The sequence below is a fragment of the Cupressus sempervirens genome, chromosome 5 (genome assembly GCF_028749045.1).
Source record: "Cupressus sempervirens isolate cs-2001-9-10 chromosome 5, ASM2874904v1, whole genome shotgun sequence".
In the NCBI taxonomy this organism is placed as follows: Eukaryota; Viridiplantae; Streptophyta; class Pinopsida; order Cupressales; family Cupressaceae; genus Cupressus; species Cupressus sempervirens.
Genome location: NC_143122.1, coordinates 377,630,009 through 377,656,236, shown reverse-complemented (window position 1 = coordinate 377,656,236; position 26,228 = coordinate 377,630,009). Strand labels below are relative to the sequence as shown.

General features: G+C 35.3%; 1 protein-coding gene across 3 annotated transcripts in view; it reads right to left on the bottom strand.

Moving 5' to 3' along the window:
• LOC149556342 (uncharacterized) overlaps positions 1–26,228 on the bottom strand; it is a 266,842-nt gene that overhangs the window by 122,447 nt on the left and 118,167 nt on the right. For all 3 annotated transcript variants that reach the window (XM_089830610.1, XM_089830611.1, XM_089830609.1), the window contains one exon: positions 16,152–16,259. In XM_089830610.1, coding sequence (XP_089686736.1) covers positions 16,152–16,259 — 108 coding nt within the window. The remainder of the gene's footprint in view (positions 1–16,151; positions 16,260–26,228) is intronic.

The window sequence follows — 26,228 nt, the reverse complement described above, 5'->3', positions numbered from 1 at the left end:
AGATGATGCCCTACGCATTTTACCAATTGCTTATGAATTGCTTTTTGAGGAAGGAATTCGTGCTTACATGGAATATTTGGAAGCAACTTTTTGGACTCCTCAACAAGAGCTTAGAATCTGAACTCTTCTATTGTCTTTGCAGCTAAATATCTCGACTGATTTAGTTGAAAGACTTCTAATATCTAAATCCCTTTTTGAAGAAAAATTAAAGCTTTTAAGAAAGACACATACTGAAATGTTTTCTAAAATTCTTAACAAGCCCTTTGTTTCGAACAGCGTGTCTCTGCGTCATATGCAAGAAACAGTGAAGAAACAGATGGTTGAATATTTTGAGGAAGATAAACATCTAGCTATTCAAAAACTATGTAGAGATGTGCAAAGGCAGCAGCGGCGACGGCAACAATGAAAATAACGTGCAAAATGAGCGCCAAACCAATTTAGGTCGAATGAGTGGACATGAGAAAATAATTTTATTTCAATAATTTGTAATGCTCAGTTTTGGAAAAATGGAATTAAAATGAGTATTTGGACAATTCCACCTATTTTGGTGGAAGACCGAATCCTTGTTTTGGGGGGCAAATAAGGATACCGGATTCTTCTTTTTTCTAATTCCCATTCCCATTCAATAGACCCAAACAGTGGATTCGAGGATCTTAAGAATTCCATATTCTAATCCCATTCTAATCCACGATCCAAACGGGCCCTAAAATCTAGGGATGCTCCTAAAGTTTAGGAAACAAGCCCTATCCCTCTAAAACTGAACCCAAAGAGTAATCTCATGGAGACCCAAGCCTAGGCAAGATCATACCTCCTAAAAACAAGGAACGTCTCCCAACTGATCAATAACTGCCAGAACATCAAGTCCCCAACACTGAATAACCATACTGGGTCTCTATCCAACCTTGTCAGCCTACAAGACCCCATAATAAGCTGACTTACATGTCTCTGCTAGACTGAGCTAAAAGAGGGGACATGACATAGGGTTCAACGTTTCAATATAGAGGGCTTCTTTTGCCCCTTGTTATGAGACCACATGGTGGATTGGAATTTTCCCATGACAAACTTCTTTATTTCTACATTGGTGGTAGGACAATCGTACAGCTTGATGTTCCAGGCACACAACCACTTTATGTTTGTTTCATCCAAGTCTTCTTCCTATGATAATAAAGCAACAATTAGATGGATTGTTAATATCCCCTCTTAAATAAAGGGATAACCACACTAGTAGTCTAGCCCTCCAGAAAACAATCTTGAATGACCTTATTAAACACTCCTTTTATGTGAGGAGCAAGCAAAATCACTGCCCATTTCTGAAATTCATCTTGAAGCCCATCAATGTCAATAGCCTTGCCCTTTGCTAACTTTTGTATTCCAAGTTTGATATCCTCCACCGTGAAGAGTTCCAAAGAAGTGATCACGATGGGAGCTGAGTCCTCATCAATCCTCACATAAAGTGACTTTGTGTATTCTATCCATCAAGCATCTATATACTATTTATGTTTTGTTCATTCCTTAGTTGCAGGTCTTTCCAAAAGTCTTTGAGATTGTGTTCGCTCATAGATATTAACTCCTCCAACCTTGCATTCACATACTCCTTTTTCTCGATTGAACCAACTCTATATATCTCTTCTTGTCCAGTATGGTTGTATTTTTCCCTTTATAAGTCTCTTGACTACCTTACACTCATCATCATACCAAGGATTAGCCAAAAGGTATTAGCAGCCCTCTTTTTACTGCAAGATCTTTTACATGCCTTTAGTGCATTTTATATAATAGGGATCACCAGGATACTATGAACATGTTCAATATCATTAATAGTCTAATCCATATCCTCACTATTATTTATCTTAAGGAATTGTTGTTTGAGAGCAGCACTAAAGAAGTCCCTATTTTCCTGATTTATGAGTATTCTCCAATATCCGACTTTGTCTCTATTGGGGCTTCCCCAATGTCAAACACAATCAGTCTACAAGTCAAATTTTGAGAGCAGATCATATAATCTACCACACTCTACCCATTGTAAGTTTTGCCCGTGATATCCCAAGAAATTGACCAACTGCTCATACCATTGCAAATAACCATCCCGAAGAGACTACACGTCCCCAATAGCTCTCCCCCAAAATGAGCAACACCCCCCTTTCTGTCCTAAGAGATTCTTTTCCAGGAATGGTCCTCATTTTCTTCTAACCATAGAGGGTTATCCTCCCCTTGTACCATGTTCAATTACACCGATTGATTAATGGTAATTCTAGCATTAAATTCTCCAACAAGCATAATTGCCCCTGAACTACTAAAATGAGATATATCTATTTTTAACAAAGTAAACAGGTCTTCATTGTCGAAGTTATGTCTCATGTAGAATTTAGAGTTTTTTGGAGCAAAGTACCATTGAGCCAAACTGAAAATTGTTTCATTAACTGTGACCAGCAGCAATATGTATTCTTTGTTTGGGTCTTCTTTTACTACTTTTATTAATATGTACCACTTCTCCTTGATATATATTGTGATTCCTCCATGACCCTTGCCAAATTCATTCCCTTTGTTCAAAATTGAAAATTTCTTGTAACCATCGAAATTCAAAACCATGCAACCTTCATGCTAATGTGTTTCAACAAAGATAATAATATCCCTCCCCTCTGCTACAAGCCCCAAGCCAGGACCTCTTCTCCACGGGTAACCTCTACAATTCCAGCTTACAACACTTAAGTGTTCCAATGGGGCCCTTATTTCCTATTTCTTATTTGAGAGATGCTCAGTGATTTGATCTTTCCCACTTTTCAGCCAAGCCCACTTTCCCTTACTAATGGTTGTCTTGACATTTTCCCACTCCTTCCTTTGCTCCTCTTGTTCAGAAAACATAAGATCGTCATCTAGATAAATTTGAGTTCCACTAAGAAGCCCTATATTCCTAAGGATGATATTTTTATCCTCTAAATTTTTCAAGACCACTCTTACGCGTCTTTCTCCTCCTTTGGCCAACCTATTACCTATCTTGTTTTCTGGTTGAATTTCCCTATCCATTTCAACTTATCTCTAAGGAAATCCCTTGCTTGAATATTGATCCATTCCCTTTCCTTGAAGTCTTTCAACCCTTTTATGATGATATTTGAGTCCTTGCCTCATTTGTCTTGTTCTTCCCATATCTAAATCTTGATCTACCACCTAATAATGCTCTTTTGTTTATTTGTTGAACTATTTACCAGTTGTGACCATGATTTGACCTGTTCTATCCTTTCCTTTAACTAAGATTCTTTAACTTCTATGTCTACTAAGATAGACTAGATCTCTTCCAAATGTGTGGTGTCCACCTCTTTTATTGTTCCCTTTCCTTTACTCCATACTACCCTCAGCAATGCAATTTCCTGTTTAAATGCCTCAAGCTCATGCAAGCTTGCAATTTGATCTTTACGGTTCTTGTTTTCTCATTCTATTTTGCTTTTGTATTCAATTCCTTCATATAATTTGTTCTCCTCTTCCAAGTTCCTTGTTTCTATAATTTCCATCCTCTTTTTTAAATCTATAATTTTTTTGACATATAACTCTGAGGACAACAAAAATGGTGTTTTAGTTGGACTGTAATAGATATTCTTGATTTATTTTCCTGCAGTATTGTCTCCTTTGTTCGTTGCGCCAGTTTCTACTTGACTCGCATTTGGTACGATGTTCTTGTTGGATTCCAACTACTTGTGTAGTTCTATTTCATTTTTATTTTCTTCCTACGTTTCTTGCCTCATACTACATTGGTACTATCAGAAATTTTGCTGATCCTTGCCAATATCATAGCAAAGCGTTTTATATTTTTCTACCCTTTCACATGTGCCTAAGCCTTAGAATACCTTTGTATTTCTTGGCATTTACCAGTAATAGTCTTTCACCTGTATTGCTTGCCTACATTAGAAAATTTGTCATAAGTGTTTGGCAAACCCTTGTTAGATTTTCTACTGCAATTAGAAACTGAGGAGCTGACGGATCCCTTACTCTCTAGTTCGAACCTCCAAAATGCAGAAGGTTGGCTAGTGTTCCTATTAGTTGGGGTTGCAGATTTCAAATGAACCCCCCTACCACCAATATCAAGGCGAAAAAATTGTTTCCATGACATAAATGAGACGCCTTCGAATTGGGTTTACGAAAGATCATAATGTGTTTCTTGTCCAGTTCATCTAGACTAGGGCCCATCTTGAATCTAGTGTGGTGACAGCCAATATTTGTTTGAGTGTTTTCCCTACTAAATATCCCCCCAAAAACTCTGCCTACCCTAATGTCTCGTTATTGTTTGCTTTAAAACAGAGAATTCATACAAGACAACTCTCTTATTTTGGAGTCTGAAACCTCCTTTTTCAAAGTCTAAAAACTCTGTTTTTAAGAGACCTCTAAACAAGTTTATGTCTGATGCCTTTAGTCAAATGGTTGAGACTTTATTCTAAGTCTGAAGCCTCTATTTTTTGATGCCCAATAGCCTTCAATTTTCGAAGTCCGAAAATTACTTTGAAGCAAGGTCACCAATGGCCTTTCAGGGTTTTGGGGGTCCGATGCTACCGAAGCCCCAAACATTGCTCAAACCCTTTTGTACTCTACGCCCAGTGCCGTCAATTCAGGATTGTTGCATCCCTCGGATCTTCTACTAGCATGCATGGTGTGGCATAGATTTTCTACTACTTTGTCATATTTAACCACCTTCTTTGTATGCAGAGTGTCAACCTCTCCAGTGCTAGATCTATTTGTCACATGAACAGAGCGTAGGGTTTAAAGGTTAAGTTGTTATGTTCTTTGGCTCCTCAATCCATCTTTGCAAATCACTTCTCTATGCTAGATCTCGCTTGTTTGCAGTAGATCTCTTTCTCTGGCTATCACTCCTAATGATCTTAGAATGGTAGGAACATTAAAAATAACAAGGTACATGGATAATGCATGGTCAATAGAGGAATACCTTGCCTAATCAACATATAGTATTTCAATTAAGAATCAACATGGCAATGGATAATAGGCAAGTTAAATACTAGATCACTCCCATTGAGACAACAGGTATGCTTTGTAGTAATCTTATAACATTATTGACATTGGAGCAACTAAAAAAATTATTTTTCCTAGAATGCTAGGTGGATTTCCTAAAAGAACTAGGTTCATAGCTAATGCATGGTCAATAGAGTATGAAAATCAGTCCAAATCTCAAGTAAAGCAATGTCTTTTTGAGGTCAGGGTTCAACTTCTAAGCTTCATAACATAAGTAAATATGTATGTGGCACTTTTAGGGTTGTGTGACATTATTATAGGGATGAACTAGTTATGGAAACACTGCATAAGAGCTGGTTTTTTCACAAAAATAGTAGAATGTTAAGATGACCTAGGTAATGCAAAACTTTTGCAAGGCCTTCAACAAGAAGTCTAGATATCTATCTACCCTTCAGCTAATACGCAATGAGAAGAACTAGTGTCAATTATTTGTTGTCAAAATGGAAGAATTCAACAAGACTAAAGAAGTCAATTATTTTGATGACGTGTACATTTATAACATGAGGTACCATGATGAAATGGAACTTGAATGGGAGATGAACAAGAAGATTCATTTGAAGATAAGTGTTTTATCTTCATGACTATTAGGGTGTGTTTCCTAAGGAGCTACCAAGACTACCGTCCCAAAGAATTTTCAATTTCTCCATAGATCTAGTATTAGGAGCTAAGTGTATATCAAATTATAGAATGATCATGGTGGAACTCATGGAGTTGAAAACACAATTGTTGGAGTTCCTTAGTAAGGATTTGATATGACCCAATGCGTTGTCATGGGAGGCACTAATCATATTCGTCAAAAAGGATAGAACCCTTCACTTATGTATAGATAATATAATGTTGAACAAAGTTAAAATAACAAATAAATATCCATTTCCCAATGTTGATGATATTTTTGATCAAATGCAAGGAGTCGGAGTTATTTCTAAAATAGATTTGTGGTTAGGATATTATTAGTTGAGGTTCGAAGATGAAGATATTCATAAAACAACATTCAAAAATCATTAAGGGCATTACAAGTTCACTGTTCTACCATTTGGGCTTATTAATACCAAAGTTACATTCATGAATCTAATGAATTGTAACATACAGATTTTCCTAACCAATTTAAGACACATAATTAACAAATAACTAATCTCATTTCACATGACAATGACTTCCATTAACTATTTATAACTAGGAAAAAAATAAGTGCTTCCTATTCTATTTGCAAATTAAATTCAACAGTTGTAAAGGAAATATATAAATGATTGCATTGCTAACATTTAAATCATTCTAACATGTTCAACTGAAAGTAAAGTAGCAACTATCTTCTTTAACAACTAATATATTCATGCTTTTATAACTAAACTATCTATTTACGCTTCCATGACTCTAAAGGTAAACGTGCAAAAGAAACATACAGAAATAATGGAGAAATCTCTTTGTCATGTTGTTCAAGCCTCGGCATTGGTGAGAGGAGAAGCATTGACATAGGCTTAACCTCCCAACCGCAAACCATACATATCCCCACACATCTTAACTTAATAGAACGACCCTCCCTACCTCGGGATCAGGCTTGGGATGTTCTTCATTCTATCCAAGCTACCCAGTGGTTTGAATGTCCTGTCAATTATTCCTAAATAACTGAAGCTTATGAACAAACAAAAAGATATCATAATCGGCACATCTGCCTATGTCCACCCTGGCCAAGGATTTCAAATTGGGTTCGTAAACCTGATCTCCACCACTCGACTTGACAATAGATTCCAAAATCAAGACTTGCATGAGCTATTTAATTATTTATTCCAAGCTGATTTCTTGATTTTGTTTGCAGGTTAAATTTTACACCTCTTCACCATTCATTGGCCTCTCTACCAGGTGAATTACTCGGTGTCTTCTTGATTCTAATTTGATTTCGCACCTCTTCATCATTACTATGGCTTCACTACCAGGTGAATTCCTCGGTGACAATATATTCTAATTTCATGCCTGGTAATATGTTTAAGCATTGCAAACATATGGATTCATTCCAATATTCATGATTATCTCAATTTCAATGGGCTGTACAATTGGTGTGAACTCAGGATCATTTTATTAATTGAACATCATAAACACTTCAAATATCAGCAAATAGCATAATGGGTTAACTCTATTAATTCAGTCTTAACCAACTGAGGAGAATATGTCGAGTTAGATCGAGAAAGCAGAAATAAAATAATGGATGGGAAATGCATGTGAATGGATATTGATTCATATTACTCAATTGAAATCTCTGTCCTCCATATTCAGAATTTAAGTATTTGTGATTAATCAAATGTAATCAAGAGCAAGACATTGGACTGTTTGTAAAACCGATTGTGGTTGTGAGAGACGATTCCAACTATATATTCTATTCATTTTTCCTGCTCAAAATATTCGACAACAACAAGGTTTCTTAATCGTAATTGAAAATTCTACAGAGGCATTGATAATATTCAAATTGAAAGATTATGAAAGCCGACTGAAAACAAGAATCACATGACCTGATTTCCAATTTGGGTTTCTCCCTCCACCAACTGGTATTCTTGATCTCTCTTGTATATTGCCTTGATCTGGATTCTATCACTGTTGGTTTTTAGAGAAATCAAAGGAGTGAATTCGGATTACAGGGCTAGGAAGGATTATTAATGAGAACGGGTTCACAGGATTTGGTAAAAAGTGTAGCAAATTTTGGAAGGAGAGTAGATAATGCGGAAAGAAGAGGGATGCTCCCAATCAATCTCATCATGGACTTTTTAATGCTCAGCCGTGACCTTTAGGCTACCATCGGTTATCAAGAAGGCTTTTCGATTCCCTCATAAATTTGAATTTTGAAAGGAAGAAACAAGGAGGGAAAAAAGAATTAAAAGTTGAAGAGTTTAATCTTCTTCTTTTTTTTTTATAAGCCCTTATGTACATTTATGTATGTATATCAATGAGGTGACATCAATAGATTATATAATTGTAATTTATTGGTGCCACTTCATCTTTATATATATATATTCGCATTTAAGAGTTTATAATAATGATTAAATAAGAGATTTCAAAAATAAATCTTCAAAGGTACGAATTATATTTAATTTAGATTATTTTAAGTTTTTGTTATATTGTTTTCCTAATAGCTCATGCAGTCCCATAATGTAACCTGTGGTCAAACCTCGTGTCCTTTCCAAGGTAGTCTTAGGTCATACCTATCAATCATGATGACTTAACCAATCGACCATCCCCTTCCGATGATCCCATTTAGCAATGCTTCCCCTCTTCTTCAGTCTTCTGCCTGCAATCACTCAAGCAAAACATTCTCGCCATGACATTAATTCAAAAATATTGATCGATAATTCTAATCAAACATTTGTTAGTCATCTAATGATAGTTATAGGTTACTTCATTATTTTTGTCAACGTCTATAATAACTACTCATTTCACATGATCATGAAAGATATAATTCATTATCAGTTGGTACAACAGATATAATTAACTAACTCACTTCACATGGTCAGGAAAGAAATAAATTGATGCAACGTCTATAATTAACTAATTTGTTTCACATGATCAAGAAAAGAAATAATTCGTTAAACCAACAACTATGATCAAAGTTAAAACTTAGGGCAAAAATTTGGGATGTAACATGAATAGTGTGTTCTAATATTTTCTTGATAAATTCATTCTGGTATTTTTTGATGACATCTTAATATACTCTAGGAACAAGGAAGAACATATGCAACAGTTGCAAATATATTTGAAATGACTATGAGAACATCATCCATATGGCAAATTGTCTAAATGCACATTCTTTTAGAAAGAAGTGCAATACATAGGGCACATCATATCTACAAAGGGTATAGTTGTAGATCACACCAACAGAGTGGCCAATCCCTAGAAATGTACAAGAAGAAAGAAGTTTTATGGACTTGGCCAAATATTACAGAACGTTCGTAATGAAGTTTTCTCAAATTGTGTACCCTATTACTTCTCTTCAAAGAAACGGACATTGATTCAAATGGTCAAAGAAATGTCAAAAGGATTTCGACTTTCTTAAAGAGGCATTAACTTTAGCACCAATTTTAAAAGTATTAGATTGTGAAGGATAGTTTTTAGTAGTAACTAATGAATCCGAGGAAGGCTTAGGCAAGGTGTTAATGCAATATGGGTGAGTGATTGCTTATGAATCGCGGAAGCTTTAAAACTATGAGTTAAATTATGCACCATATGATTTAGAGTTGGCTGCAATTGTCCATGCCTTTCAGCGATAGCATCATTATTTGATGGGAAAACCTTTTAAGCTCTGGTTTGACCATCAAGGGTCGAAATATATATTCACCGAACCTAATCTCAATGCATTCCAAAGGTGGTTGGAATTATTTTCCAGCTATAATTTTGAGATGAGCTATATCACGAGGAAAGAAAATTGTATCGTTGATGCTTTAAGCCGCAAAAGGACATATAACAGCTATAGCATCAACTCATACAAGCTTTAGGCAACAAGTTTTAAAACAGTTAGAAGGTGATAAATATTACCAGCATGAGAAAGAAGGCCTTCAGAGTAATGCTCAAGATCATAGATATCATACAGATTAATCATAATGGTGTGATAATTTGATGGATTATTAATGCCGCCACTTTTTTGGAGAGGAATCACCATGTTGATCATTCAATTTTTAGAAAATCCATCTTCATTGATATCATTGAAGGTACAATTGATATGAGGTGAAAGGACATCTATGCCTTGTTTCAAATGCTCATCTTGTATCCCATCAATATTGTTAAATATGATAGCATCGATCAGTAGGGAAGGATGTGAAATTGATAACTATGTATGCATACATGTATAGCAGTTCACAATCATATACATACACAATCATATTTATGATCCAATTAACTATCCTTTCCATTAGCAGTCTAACTGTAAATATTTTTGTCAAGTATGAAACTTCGATTATCTCTTGAGATCATGCAAACTGATCAATCATTGTTGTTATATATATGCATTGCTTTATATGGATTGATCTTAACTTGTTAACCAAAAAACCACTAATGAGATTGGTGCTACAACTAATTAATTGTTAGCATCCAATTATGATTGGGGCTTGGAAACTACTTATGTTGAAACGTCATGCCTCCTTATTTGATTAACATGACCACCCATTCATAGGGTTATATATATATGAAGAAGATCGCAAGAAATAGTACTATCGAAAAGAATAAATAGTACTATCTTTGCCTTTGGATATAGGAAGAAAGAAAAGCATCATCATTCAAAATTTCCAGCTCAAGTCTAACTATTATATTAGCATTGTGATTGGTAATACCTACAAGACAACCATATTAGTATAGTGTAAATTGATTAAATTATAGTCTACCACTAAGTTTACCAGTACATTTACAAATATCTTGGTCTTTTCTCCTTGCAAACCTCTTAATGTTTAGAAGCTATCCTCAATGGTGGAAATTTTAGTTGTGACATTGATTATCAAAGGTCTATGCTTATCATACTTGTTCCTAAATAACATCTTTGCATATTCAAGCCATTGGGACCCTACAATGTTATTCTCTATTTTCTTTCTCACCATCCCTATTCTTATGTTTTAGATATTCCTGGCAAGCCCTCCATCCACCCCACCCCCCTCCCAACTGCCACTTATTCACCTTCTCCAACATATATAAGGCTGTCAGATCCTTGGGGTGTAGCAGAGTTACAAATGAGGAAGTGTTGCAGGCTGAACTCTTCAAGCTTGGAATTTTAGTGTTGGGCTTCTATCTCGCTATGCTCTTAAATAGAGCGGTTTGCACAGCTTTCACAAATTCCTAGTCAAGACACATCATCCATCTGATACATAAGATCGGGTCGATTTTGGACCCCAACAACTACAAGACTATTATGATCGGGCATACTTTTGCCAAGCTATATGCCACTTCTCTGCATGCTATTCTTCCAGTCAACTTGATAAGAGACCTCGTAGGGCAAGAAGTCAAGCTGGTTTATAGGTAGATTTACAAACGCAGGATCACATCTTCACATTGCAGACTATCATTGAGGAGGCTTGTCACTACTCAGCAAAACTCTACTCTTGCTTCATTGACTTTCCCAAAGAATTTGCATAGTCCCTCAGGTTGAACTATTTCAGAGACTCGAAGACACTAGGATTTCAAAGACCTTACTATCTACGATTATGAGATTGTATGAGATTGTTGTGGGTCAATTACGCATTGCTAAGGGTTTTTCTTATCTAATACAAAGCACCATTGGGCTGAAGCAAGGGTACCCTCTCTACCCCACCTTATTCGACATTTACATCAATGAGCTAGAGAATTTTCTCAAGGATTTCTCACTTTTGGGAGACCGTTGTTATTTGCATCAAGATATGATCTCTATTCTCCTCTTCGCGGATGATGTGATTCTTGTTTCCTCCTTGCCTGAGAGACTTCAACGTCTTCTTGATGGGCTGCCTTTTTTTGTGTCCGATGATAGCTTGTTGTGAACCTAATAAAGACTCGAGTTATGGTCTTCAAAGGTCTGAAGATTTCACATGTCCATTTCAGCTTTCAAGGTCGAGAGATCGAGATTGTTTCCTCATATACTTACCTTGAGGTTAAGTTCTCTGGCCACCCACCTGTAGCTTAAGGCCAGCTATACAACCCAAGGTTTCTAAGGGGATGGACTCCCTTGCCTTGTTGGAGAGACAGTGTTTCAGACATCATTTTCACGACACTATTTCCAAATTGTCCCTCTTGGACTCTTTGGTTAGAGTGATAGTTTTATATGGTTTCTGTGGTGTAGGGACCCTCCCCCATAGCTTCTGACTAGGACTCGGTTGAGAGAGTTCAAATGTTCCTGCTCAAATGTAATTTCAGATGCCACAGATCCACTCCATGTAGTGTCATTTTGTCCGAGTTTGGGGAACATCCCTTCAAACTCAGGTTATTCATTGCGTATGGCATTTTGTTAACTCAATAAGTGGTCATGATAGGTACTCATACCTAGCATACTGCTCTTCAGTCACAAATGTCAATTCTGATTTGGTTTCTAGGGCTCGTTGTTGGTATACCCAAGTCGCTACTTTATTGGGCTCAATCGAGACTGAGATCAACCGCCTCCCTCCTTATTAATGCTCTTTAGATTCCCCTGCGCCCCTCCTCACTTGTCAGGAGTTGAATGAGCCTGTTAGACTTGACATTTATAGGCAGTACATTATCACAACTTGGAGTAACACTCTGAGAGGGTTGTGTCCATAGATGGCCTTTTATGTAGAGCACTTCTTGGAGATCAAGAATGGGATTATTGTGCATCCTATCTATTTAACCTAACAGTGGAGTCACATCTTCCACTTCTATCTTGGTGTCTTCTGAGTAGGCTCTCACTGGCTCTGGTTTCAGACAATCCGCCACATTGATAGAGTCGACCAGATTTTGCATCTTTGTGCTTTATCCAAGATGGAAACAGAGATCACAAGGAGATTTCACTGTCTTTTCATAAACTGCAGGTCCTTGTCAGCCTTTTCAAATACATTGATCAATGTTCCCTGGCGCTTTACCTCTACAAGACTACTTAGCTTTGTGATCACAGTTTACAACTTTTTTTTCCTCAGAGTCAGGTTTTGGATCAGCATATCACCAACTTCTACTCACCCGTGGCCCCCGCAAGAGGCACGAAACGACCACTCTATGAGACTGCAAGGCATACTAGATCCATGAGATCACATGCGGGGTTCACCAAACAGAAACACTCTACCTATAGCAGTATTCAGAGACAACTCGAGATCGGTTGCACTAGTACATACCCTTCGTTTATGTATTTCTTTCAGCGAAAGAATGGCTTTTAGTCCTCTCCTCATTGTTCTCCTATGCTTCTTGTTTTTCTTTTCCCCAATCACCATTTGGTGTTCCTGTTGCTAGTAGTCTCCCTAGTTGTAACTTTCAGTCCCTTGGACCCTTTTAATGGTCTCTTGTTGGACATTAATAAATTTGCCTTATCTTATCTTGTCTTATCTACTTTGGTACTTCTCTTTCCAAAAAAATTAGGATATTGTTTTCCATGAATAATCAACTTCATCCTTGTGCTCACATATTTTTCTTTTTTACACCTTAACAAATTTTCATACTCTTTCTTGTTTTCTTTACTCATTTCTCCTCTCAGCTTTTTTTTGCTAACTTGAACTCATCATCAAACCAAGGGTTCGTTGTGAAAGTATTTTTCCCCTCTTTTGGGTCTAGTTCTTTTACACTCCTCTCGTAGGTATTTCTTCTTACAAGTTGTTGCATCGTGTGCTCAAATTCATGCTCTGAAATCCTAGTAAGTTGTTTAAAAGCATCATTGCAGATTTTCTGATTTTCCAGCATCATTGCAGATTTTCTGATTTTCCAGCATCATTACGATTCTACCATGTGAGGGTAATTTTATTTTTGCTTAAGATGAATCTGCTATCCCTGCTAATTGTTTAAATGAATGGCTAATTTAAAAAAATGGGTTGGGGACTGAAATTAGCCCTATTGGGCGTTCTCCTATCTCTATCTCTTTTACCCTTGAGATGTGATCTTGACAGCATATAACATAATCAACAACACTTTGTCTGTTGTATGTTTTACAATGATGTTTCCTGAATTTGGGCACAATTCCATACCATTACATATGACCATGTTGTACGAATTGCATAAGCCCAATAATGTTGACCCATAATGATTAGCATTGTCCTTGCTGTTTTCTAAAGAACTTTCACAAAATTGATCCTCCTCTTCTAAACATAGTGGATCTCTTCTTTCTTTGAAACTTCTCCTCAAGTTGAGGGTTTGGTTGTTTGTTGTCCTAGCATTTAAGTCTCAAACTATTAAAACTTCACCCAAAGAATTACAAACAGAAATATTCTTTTCCAGTGATGTGTACGGGTTCTCTTGATCTAGATGCCACTTCTCATATGTTTTTGAGCCATTTGGGGCAAAGTAACATGCTGCCAATCTTATTGAAACTTGATTTTCTATTATTTTCAGCCATATATATTTCCTTAATTAAAACACTAATTTCTCCACGTCCTTTGTCACTATCGATTCTTCTATTCCACACTAAAACTTTTTTGTATCCCTTAAACTCTGAAATTTAACATCCATCGCGTGCATGTGTCTATATTAAAAAGATAGTGTCCATACCTTTAGCTATGGCTCTAACCTAGGTCCTCTTCTCCATGGATAACCTCTACAATTCCAACTAGCTAAAGGGTTCTTCCGGGACCCCAAGTTCCTATTTCTTATGTTCCATCTTTCCATTGATTTGGGCCTTACCATTTTGTAAACAAGTCCATTTTTCATTATCTCTTGCTTCTTTTACCTTTTCCCATTCTTTCCTTCTTTATGCTTGGTGAAATATGGTAAGATCCTCATCAAGATATATGTGTGTTCTTTGAGGAACCTCTTATTCCCTAGTATCATGCTCTTGTCTTCTATTTTCTTCAAAGTAACTCTTGCATGCCTGCTTATGTTATCTTTCATCCATGTCCCAATCTTTTGAGCTTGTTGAATTATTCCATACCAATCTAGATGATCTTTAAGGAAGTCCCTAGTTAAGTATTTTCTGTTTTCATTTTCTCTAGTCTTTCAACCCTTTAATGATGATATTTTTTGCCTTATCATTTATGTATTTCTCTTCTCATAACTGCCTCATTGCTTTCAATGAGTTCACTTGATGTGTTTGATGGCCCCTTTACTACATAAGTCCATGACTTGATGTCTTATATTTGTTCTCTAAGTTGGTTCTCTGCTAACTCCATGTTTGCCATTGCACATTGATATTCCTTAATTTGCGGATCATCTCTTTCACTGCCTGCCTTATCAGAATCAACTCGTATTCACCTTTTTTCCATATTTTCCATACTAAACTGTAATTGTTGTACTTCCTCTCTGAGTTATTTGTTCTCATTTGTTAGCTTCAGATTGTTTTCTGTGATCTCCTTTATCTTGTTGTCCTCCACGACTCCTTTTTTCTACAAATTGAAGTTTCTCCTTCACGAACATTAGCTCATTTAGAAATAGACCTGGACACCATGTTTAAGGTATTGAAGTAGGCCTACACGTGTTTGCAGGGCCTGTTTTCCCCAACTTCCACCTTGTCTGCTGCTTGACTTCCCACCTCAAGGTTTTTGGGCAGCAGTGTTGTAAGAAACGCAACATTCATGTTTTCCTCTCCTTTATTTTGCCTCTTCTTGTTTTTCTCTTGTTCATTTTTAACAATATCTAAAGATTTAAACATGGTTCTTGGTAATATAGGTGCAAAATTATCCTTTTTTGTATACTTGACTTTTCAAAGTCTCTTTATGCCTTACGATCCCTTTGTATTGTTTTGCATTTACATACACACCTCTCTCTTGAGTTTGATGTATTATCTTGGAGGTAGCCTAGTATGCAAGACCCCTGTGTACCATTTGTTTGCCCCACTTGCACATTGAAGCTAGGGTTCCATACCATAGTGCAACTGTGGGAAGGTTCCCCAAAAGATTGAAAGGGACTAGGAAGCTCTATTGTGTTATCACACCAAACATAGGACTTTGTTCGTGTTTGTCCCTGTATAACATTTCATGTGTTTGAAAATTGTCCATTGTGATAATGTTTGATCTTGCCTTATTTTTTAACCCAAATGTTGTTATGTCTGCTTCTGACCCTACAATCTCGGAGTGATCTGTTGGAGTGTCAATTTCTTCCACGCTTTTGTTTATTATCCCCAAGATCTAGTAATTCTTTTATATTTTCCCCATTTCCACCTATATATTTGTATTATATATGCTTCAATGGTGACTAATTTTTTTCTATTAAAAAAGGTAACACAGTTTATGATCTAGATTCTGTTTCACTGGGTCTATCGTCCAGATCGCAGCATTTCATATTCTCCCTTTTATATCTGTAAATGAACATGCCCTTTTATTAAATTTTAGTGGAGCTGGCTCACCATTATATTCTATATCCAAACAGAGTTCTACATTTATGTTGCCAAATTTTAAAACTGGACAAACAAACAAGTAAAATACGGACATAAATAACAAGGACATGGAATTGTCCTTTTTTTGGATAAATAATTTGAGGAGAATAAATATATCAGTTAAGCTTATCAAAATATGCTAATATCAGATATTTGGTAGATGGCCTAATCTTTCTTCTGAACTCACTGTAAACAACTGATCTCCACCCAAGCACATGCATACGCCTCTCTTCCTCCATTCCCAACCTTTTGGAAAATGGCCAAGAAACAGCCATTGCAGAAAATGATCTGGACCCTGCAAGAAGACACATATCTCTGAGAAAAAAATTGACAGAAAAATATTGAAAGCTATGAGGAGGTAAAGTTTATTTGAAGGATTGACATCAGAAGGAAATTAAAACAAGAAGATTGATAAGAACATTTTATGATTCTTATCATATCTGAAAATATCACATCTTGGAAAACTTAAATTTGGAAATGCAAAATTGTCTGATGTGCACTAAACAACATGTAGTAATTGTATAATTTAGCCATACACTAAGGGTGATACATGAAAATAGTGAATGAAACAGTAAGCTTTGCAATTACAATAATGTGACTTTGTGCAAATCAAGAGCAGAAAATATGAAGAGGATTCAGATTGGTATTAAAGGAATCTAATGCAGACCTATAAGCAGATACAAGGCAGAATTACAAGGTAATTTGATGCAGACCTAGAAGCATGTTTGGATATATTTAAGAAGCATGTGTGAGCAGATTAAGAAGCATGTGTTAGCTGACTAACTCTAAATGTATTGTTCCGTACAATGCAAGAATAATCATTCAAACAGTTGTGAATAAATATAGATAATAAATGACACAACATGAATAACCAGAGATATCACAAAACGATGCTCAACAGTTGGTTAACTCAGCCAATCGCTGGCAACTGATACCGTTTCGGAATAATTGTTTTATTTTACTGCCCAATTAACTAAGAAAAGTACTATTTTTATTACTAGTGGCACAATTGTCATCTACATCATCCCCGCACAAAGCTTGTCATCTTCCAAACGACAAAAATTGAAATAGGGAAAACATAAAGAAAGTCTACTGGAAAAAGTGCAAAGACGTCCCTAGAGTAGCTGAGGTCATGGTGCATGGAAGTTGTTGGTGAAAGGAACCTCAGGTCTCTGTCTGCTATCATTTTCTTTTCACGTGCTACATCCATCATATCCTTCTAGGCAGTTGCCAACTACTACTCCTTTCCCACGTGAGCTATCTTCTCTTGTGCCAACTCATTCTTGTTAAGTAACATGGATCGTTTCTGCAAATGTAATAATATGACCATTGTAATTGATATGTTTCAAATGCAGATTTGGGTCTCACATAAGTATGAGAGAAGGAGACATGAAGAGAAATGTCTCCAAGGTTTAAACATCATTAGTTAGTATAAAATAATATAGCTACCCTTATGTATAATATATACATTATTATACATATATGTAATATATATTATATATATAATATATAATATAAATAAATATTTATAGTATCATCAATAATGAAACTCATGATCATATCAATCTAATTGTAACTACAGACTTAACACTCCCTCTTAGTTAGGAAGGATTGATCTAGAACATATTATGTTCTTGAGTGTATGAAGAGATATCATCTCAGTATGATATTCCTAGAATGGCATACTGAAGGATACCAACATAAATCTATCAACACAAACATATTATGTAAGGACTTTGCTACAATTCATAATGAGACTAAATTTCTCAACACTTTTTCTTTTAGCAAGGAGGGAAATTAAGCAATTATTATAACCTTAATATAAGTTTGAATACCACCTTAGGTTTTGTCTATAATAGATTTAAGTTATGGTGTCCGGCACTATCCGGCTCGAAGAACCATAACAACTTTCATTGTGTCTAGCAAACTCTTGCCTAATAGCAATGATGCCAATAATTTTCATGGTGTCCAGCAAGATCCGTCCTAATAACCATGATGGATATCAATGTGTCTGGCAAAATCTGGCCTAATAACAATGACACTAATAATTTTCATGGTGTCCAGCTAGATCGGGCCTAATAACCATGATGGATATCAATGTGTCCAGTAAAATTCGGCCTAATAACAATGACACCAATGACCTTCAACACTTTTGGTCTTAGAAGGTTGGTCATCTATTGATAAAATTGTCACCTTACAATAGTTACCTTCTATTCGTTGTCATAACTTCTGACACACCGAGACAACAACTTAATGTAGTTTGTTATGATAACAAGTGCAGTTATTGATAAGATTGTCACCTTTCAATAACTCCCCTCTAAATATATACATCAATGAAAGATCGTCATCTTTCATGAGATAATTACAACAGCATCATGAGTAACTCAAATGATATCCACCATGAACCAAGTCAAAGGGTGGACCCACCATAGTTGCTACTAGAAGGTGGAACAAAAGGTTTTCACCTCATACTTCTCCTGCATAGAGAAGAGAAAATTACAAAGAATTTCTCTTAGAACTTCACCTAATAGTTAAAAAATATCATCTACAAAGGATTGCATCTTAAAATTTCTCCCATTGAACATCAATCTTGGGAAATCAGGTCCTCTAGTTACTTCCTCAAAAACTCTCTTCACCCAAGGATGCCTGTCAAACTCACTCTAAATCTGATAACAATCTTTAGATTTTCTAGTCACAAGTAAATAATTCCTCATAATATACATGGGTGTAGGCCCATCAAAATCTAGACTCCCTCTGAGTATTAATCTTCTAAGCTCCTGCATTTCTTTAACAAAGTGTCACACTCCCTCTTAATGTAGAAGAATCTCATAATCTCAATCATCAAAGATGTTGCTTCAAGTGCCTCATTTTATCCATCTTGATCATCAAGGTCTATGGAGCTACTATCATTAGGTTGAGTTTGTACAATATCTAGTAGCATGTGTAAAGTACCAACTTTCTTTTCCTATAAGAACATCCTCAACTATAAAGGAAAAGATCAATGCAAGTATAGAAATTACAAATAAGAGAGATAAATGTCAAAAAATAAGAATACTTATCTGCACATGAAGATTCAGAATTCTCTTCTTGAATTATTTGAGAATGGAACAACTCCCCTCTAAAAGTGAGAATGGAACATTGACTATTATTCCCCCCACAATGTAAAATTTTCACTTAATCTTACATTGTCGAACATTTTTTTATCAAATATGATAACTCCTTTCTAAGTTCTAACTTGCTCTTTTATCCATTGGAAGTCCAAACATTCATTTAGCTTAATAGTAGAAGCCAACACAAACTCGTCCACAATATGCCAATATCCTGATTGAGTATGATTGTGCCACTTGAATGACTCTACAACTCATATGTCAAGTTTCATTTATCAAAGAGAGATTCCTAGATGGTTCAATTGAAGTCACCACTTTCTCATGACGTACACAATGAGTAGGCCCATTAAAATCACATAGTTGCATGAATTACAGTCCTCTTGGCTATTACAATTATCGATCACTGAAGATTCCATCACAACATGGTTTACTCCCTCTGAACCAATATGATCAAGATCATTTAAGGTTGACAAAACCCTATCCTATATCTGCTCCCTATCTTTCAAGGTTGTAGTTGATAACATGTCAGACTCCCTCTGAATCTCAATCAATCTCGCCTTTCCTACAAGAACATTCTCAAAGGAAAAACAATCAAAGCACATAGCACTTATAGAACATTTAGAAATACGATTAATGAGTAAATAAATACAATACTCAATAATAATAAATACTTATCTCATAGGCATCAAATCATAAATTGTCTCCTTATACGTCAAATGCCTAATACTTATCTAGACATATGCAAGTTATCTCAAATTTTCAAATAGCTCATTTTAATTTTATGCAATTATATAAATATGCTTCTACATACAAACATAATATATCATTTCAATAAAGTGAAAATTAAAATGAGAATTTTCATACCTTATGAGCCTCATTTCTCATTACCTTAGTCTTCACCATATAAATGTAGGTTGAGTAGCCTACTAATCCTTTATTCTTTAGCACGAACAATTATTTCCTTGTACCAAGAATTATATCTCCTACATGTCTCTCTTCCATAGCTATCAGTTGATGTCACATTATCAGTCTAACATGATCCTCTCTTTTTTTTTTAAATTTAAATACATGTTAGCGGTCCCTTCATTAACGTATTGCTAACTTTTGATAGCAATGGTGGTGATTATTTGAAAGGCTGAAAATTCCTATTCATTCTCCCTTTTAAAATTATCTATCTAGACTACTGATTGAGGGGATATTCTTTTAGATAAATTTATCCCTTATATCTCCCACGTCAATGACATTCATGTGACGTAGTTTATCCAAGTTGAAGTAGATACATTTTTATAATCCCTTTTCCATATCTTCACTACAAAAGGTAAAACATTCTATCCCTTTCTATGTTATTATTATAACATATAACCAACCTATAGTCCAATTAATGCTTCTAAAATCTAAAATTAATATTGTTGATTTTGTAGTAGAGCAGATTGTAGGAAGTCTAGGTAGAGCAGTGGTTATAATTTGGCTATTTGTAAGCTTCTAATATTTGGTGTTGAATATAAATGATAGTAAGCATTTGGAAGGCTAGGCCCATGATGATAATCGCTATCATTCATGATGCTTGATTACCAATATATGGGAGTTTGATATTACTAAAATTAATTTCTCTATATATTCTTCAACTGTCATGAAAGAGATTCATTTTTGTTCAATTCAATGTTGAGGGCGTGGTTTATTTGGAGTCCCTTTAACCTATATGATATGGTATAGATACAAATCTATTTCATTTCCTGTGATATTATGTTTGGGCGGCATTTGGTAGTAGTCATTTATGAATCTATATCCATATTCGCCACCTTTAATATCCTAGTTAGTTGAATAATTCAAATTTTCTTAGGCAGCGAACCAATAGAAATTGAAATTTCTCATTTCAGAAATTGTGAGGTATCATAAATGCCGGAAGCATTGGAGAGGGGTGCCCAGTGAATGTAGATGGGCGGTGTTTTGTACTTGTCCTTTATAATGCAAGGTAAGATTCTTTTTTATATTTTCTTTATTGATTGCACAATTCCTATACATTTTAGTGGTTTGACGACTTTCTCTATAATCCTTGTTTGATGCCCAGGTTTGATAATCCTTTTGATTATAGGGGCATGTAAGACTCATAATAGTCTCATGTGTCGATGGCTTTCTAATAATACTATAGTGAATATCTTCTTGACTTGATCGTTGCTCTTTTCTCCATCGTAACTCCACTAGTTGGTATCAAGAGTTTCTTATATCTTTGATCAATGCTCCTTTGATGTTGGATGTGTCCCTTCTTGTTCGATTCCTATCATAATCTCCACCTTGGTGTCATTTGTTGTGCCAGTAGTCCACGGTGACTAGTGGTTGATGGATTCATTGTGTATCTAAATCTGCCTTCTACACTAGTCAATGTGGAGGAGAGTAGTGATTCCATTATCTTAAGAGCTTGTGTTTATATGTGCTGCAAAGGATATCCAATATCTTCCCAACTGATCTCCAACATCATTTCATTGTAGGTCGATCATATATTATGTAGATGAAAGTCTCTTCATCATTTCCTAAACTGTATTTTCTTTGTACATCCATGCCCTTCGTATCATCTATTCTCGTTCAAAGCAACTATAATTCTATAGATCAGGTTCTTCTTTATTAAGGGTTCATTTGTATGGATTTATTAATAAATATGACTTTCGACATATGATTCACATCTCTATACACTGCATCTGGACTTCTGAATTTATCGTATCGTCATTACATTCCATGAGTCTATTGGCCTATGCTTGATGCTTTCCATCTCTTGAATACGCTGACAATCCTTGTGTATATTTTAGTTGATGTGCATGTATATCTCTAAGTTCTTGCTTTAGTTTGGCTCAATGATGTTGCTTTCTTACATTGGCAACTAGGCTTTGATACCATAGTAAGTAACATGGATCGTTTCTACAAATGTAATAATATGACCATTGTAATTGATATGTTCCAAATGTAGATTTTGGATCTCACATAAGTATGAGAGGAGAGAGACATATGAGAGAAGGAGACATGTCTCTTGAAGAGACATGTCTCCAAGGTTTAAACATCATTAGTTAGTATAAAACTATGTTCCCCGGGGACACGTCCCCCCCAAAAATACCAGCGTTTCGGGGACGGGGACGTCCCCGTCCCGGAAACTTCATTGGGGACTTGCATCCGTCCCCAATTTTTTAACACAAAAAATTTTAAAAACTATAAAAAATGTCACTTTTGCCGTCCCCCGCCATCCCCAAAATTGGCAAAAAAAAATGTCGTCCCGGAAACCCTTCCCGCTGTCCCCTGCCGTCCCCGTCCCGAAAACTCCGGGGAACATAGGTATAAAATAATATAACTAAGCATATGTATAATATATACATTATTATAAATAAATATATATATATAATATAATATAATATAACATAATATATGTATTATATATTATATATATAATATATAATATATGTATTATATACTATATATATAATATATAATATAAATAAATATTTATATTATCATCTATAATGAAACTCATGATTATATCAATCTGACTGTAACTACAAACTGAACAATTCTCAACCTCCCTAAGTCTAAGCTATAGGGTTGCCTCTCTCTCCAGAGTGATAATATGTTCCTCCATTGCCTTTCCATGCATCCTTGTCATATGCTAAAGCTGAATGAATGTTGTTCAGGAAGTTCGCTCCATCTTGAAAAGGGTGCCAATCATCCATGTCTGCCCTCTGTGTCCTACCAAAACATGTGGAGTACTCCATGCCTCTACCTTCTCTAGTATCTCCCTCTCTAGCCACCCTTGCATTGTGAGGCATTTAGTGAATTCCCTTCTACACTCCTTTTTCATGAATCTCAAAAGTGCCTCAGCTTCAATGCTAACTAGCCCCATGTCCAACTCTCTCGCCCTGTCTGCCATATCCATGTAGTTGTTGCCATGGCCTCCAGTTCTACTAAGACTTGTTGTGCTACGTATCCAAAACTTGGGATGGAACTCTCTACTCCATCACCTTCTATGGCTCCAACCTCCTATTCTTCCATATGTTGACTCCCTCCTTCCTCGACAACCTCTGGCTGAGTCATCATTGGTGGTGCCTCCCTACTTTTTTCCTCAACATGGTGTCCCATCATCAACATGAATGAGTGAAAAGTCCCCTTTTTATAATTATTTGAACATTACGTGAAATATGAATTCCTCCTTCAATTATCAACTTAATGCAATGTGATGGAGATGCAAATGTGTGATTTATTGTATGTATGAATGTAGCAACAATAAAATATAGTGATAATGACATGTATATTACTGGTAATTTCAAATGTCACAATAATGGATAATTATTAATAGTTAAAGGCACTATAACAATGCAATGATGATTATATCAACATGTACTAATGATTGGTAACTTATTTCAATAAACCCTTGAAATTTATCAGCAAATTAAAAAAACCCTTGAGATTTAGTAACTTATTTCATAAACCCTTTATTGCTATACAAATAGTGTGGGCCCCTCCCTTGTGCATTTTGAGATCTACCATTTTAGTCTGTGGTAATTGTTGTCATGGAACTAAGTGTCTCATGGATGACAGCTGAGATGCAGTAAATATCATCTTCGACACGGAAAATATATTTGCCCCCAATTTGGCACCATCACTAACCTTTCTATCTCTTCCACCCGTACATCTTCCATGTGCACACTCACATGTACAGCCTCCTCATATGCAGCCTCCTTCTTCCTAAAAGCTTCCTCCCCTACATGTTAGATTTCTAGGACTGGTTGGGATAGGGGTCTTTCCCATACTAACACAAACTCTACTTCCTGTAAATTTTGCCCAGCTTCTTGTGCCTATGGTTATGCTTTTCTGTCCTCTCCTTACAACTCGGTTCCATGGGGAACCCTTCATTGTGATGTTTTTAGGAGTATGTTTATATTAGCTCATCATTGCGATCCTCATGAGCTAACAGTTAAATTTGAGGGTCTCTATTTGGTCTACTTACTATTTATAGTAAGTCAAGAGAGTTGGCTTCTATTTTTTGGTAGTGCACAATGGTGACACCTTGGATCAAGCTATTTCAATATTCTCATAGAGCTTTGACAATAACAATATTACATTATTTTTTAACTTTTATTTAATTAAATAACTTAATGAGATAAATGTTCTAATTGAATGGTGTGAACATTAAGCCTCTTTAGTGAAAAGTGTACACAAGAAGACTCTAGCTGTTGAGAGTAATGGGAGGCTTTTGAATTAAAAGTTATAAATATAATGCCTTGCAAAAGTTTGAACCATCTCATTATGCATTTATGTTTTGTGGAATTTGTGAATTGTGAGCATTCAAGGGTTACGCGTTGAAGTTGAAGGATTTGAGAATTTAGTCAACCTTTCAGTACCTTTGAATTGGATTTTAATGCCAATGAATTGTGTTTGTCTTGAGGGTAATACTGCTGCAGCTTGGTCTGAAAATTGAATTGTTTGTGCTGAAGAATATCATTCTTGTTGCTGAGAAATGCCAAGAGGGAAGACAGCTACACATTCTTGAAATTTGGAGGAATTGGCATGTGTATTTGTTAAGAATGTTAGCTAAGTGAGAATTGAATCTATACTCAAGTTTTATATTACATAATTGATTCATTAATTTTATATATATATATATATGTATGTATGTATATATGTATATATATGTATTTATGTATATATGTATAATATTATATATATATAATAATATTAATATTAATATTAATATATATATTAATATTAATATTATTATATATATAATATTATACATATATATATATACATATATACATGTATATATATATATATATATACATGTATATATATATATATAGACACACACACACACACACACACACACGATTATATTGAATCTAATAAAGTAATACTATATTCTATAGTTTCAACAGCCGACAACACCTTCTAATCACGTTAGGGTTTGTTATCCGCAGATAATAATGTATCTGCTATTGTTTACAACCAATGTGACTATGAGCTGTTTGTCCTTTTGTGACTGTCAATTATGACAGTTCACTTCCTCATCTGCCCATATATATATATGATAGTCTGCGATGGATAGTTGATCAATTAACACGGCAATCTAACTCTCTCATCGCAAACTATTATTAATCAGTCTCCATTATAATTTAGTTGTCTCCTTCGAATTCATTCAACTACCAACAGTCAGAAATTATAGTACAAGCAACACTACACTGTAATTCAGATCTTGCATATTCAAGATATATTGAAATTGAGATTTACACCAATAAGAAGATCTCAGCATATTAAATCTTTACATGGTATCAGAGCCAAATTGGTAGAGAAATCTCAAATTTCAAATAAAGGGAGAAATAATGACAAATAACGTTAGAGTGGAAGATAGACTTGAAGGTACATCAAATTTCTTCTCTTGGAAAACTCGTATTATTATGATTTTGAAAGAACTAGAACTAGAAACCTACATTGAACAGGATATCCCAATACCTCAAAATGAATTTGAAAGACTCACCTGGAAAAGACGAAATAATAAAGCAAGGAAAATCATTGTTGATTCAGTTAAAGATCACATCCTTCCTTCTATATCAAATATCAAAAGTGCATATGAAGTATTCAAGATCATAAAAAATACATTTGAGATAAATAACTCAAGTAGACTGATCACCTTAAAATCTCAATTACTGAATATTAAAATGGAAAAAGGAGATTCTATTCAATCTTATTTTGAGAAAATTTCTGAAACAAAGAAACAGTTATCTTCCATTGAAAACAAAATAGAAGATCAAGAACTTTCATTAATAGCTCTGAGAGGGCTACTGATGTCTTGGGATACCTTCATAAAATATTTAAGCAGACCTTCAATTCCTACTTTTGATTAGTTGAAAAATGAATGCATAGCAGAAGAATCAAGATTAATCTCCAGAGGAATCACTTCAAATCAAGAGGGAGAAAATCAAAGTCTTCAAACTATTTCGAAAAAACGAAAGAGAAAATTCAACAAGAGAAAATTCAATAATAATAAAAGGAATTTTAAAAATAAAGATTACTCTCAAGTTAAGTGTTATAAGTGTGAGAAGATAGGACACACCTTCATAAACTGTCCAAAGAGAGAAAATTCTAGCCTCTCTTGCTGAAACAAAAGAAAATGAAAATCAACT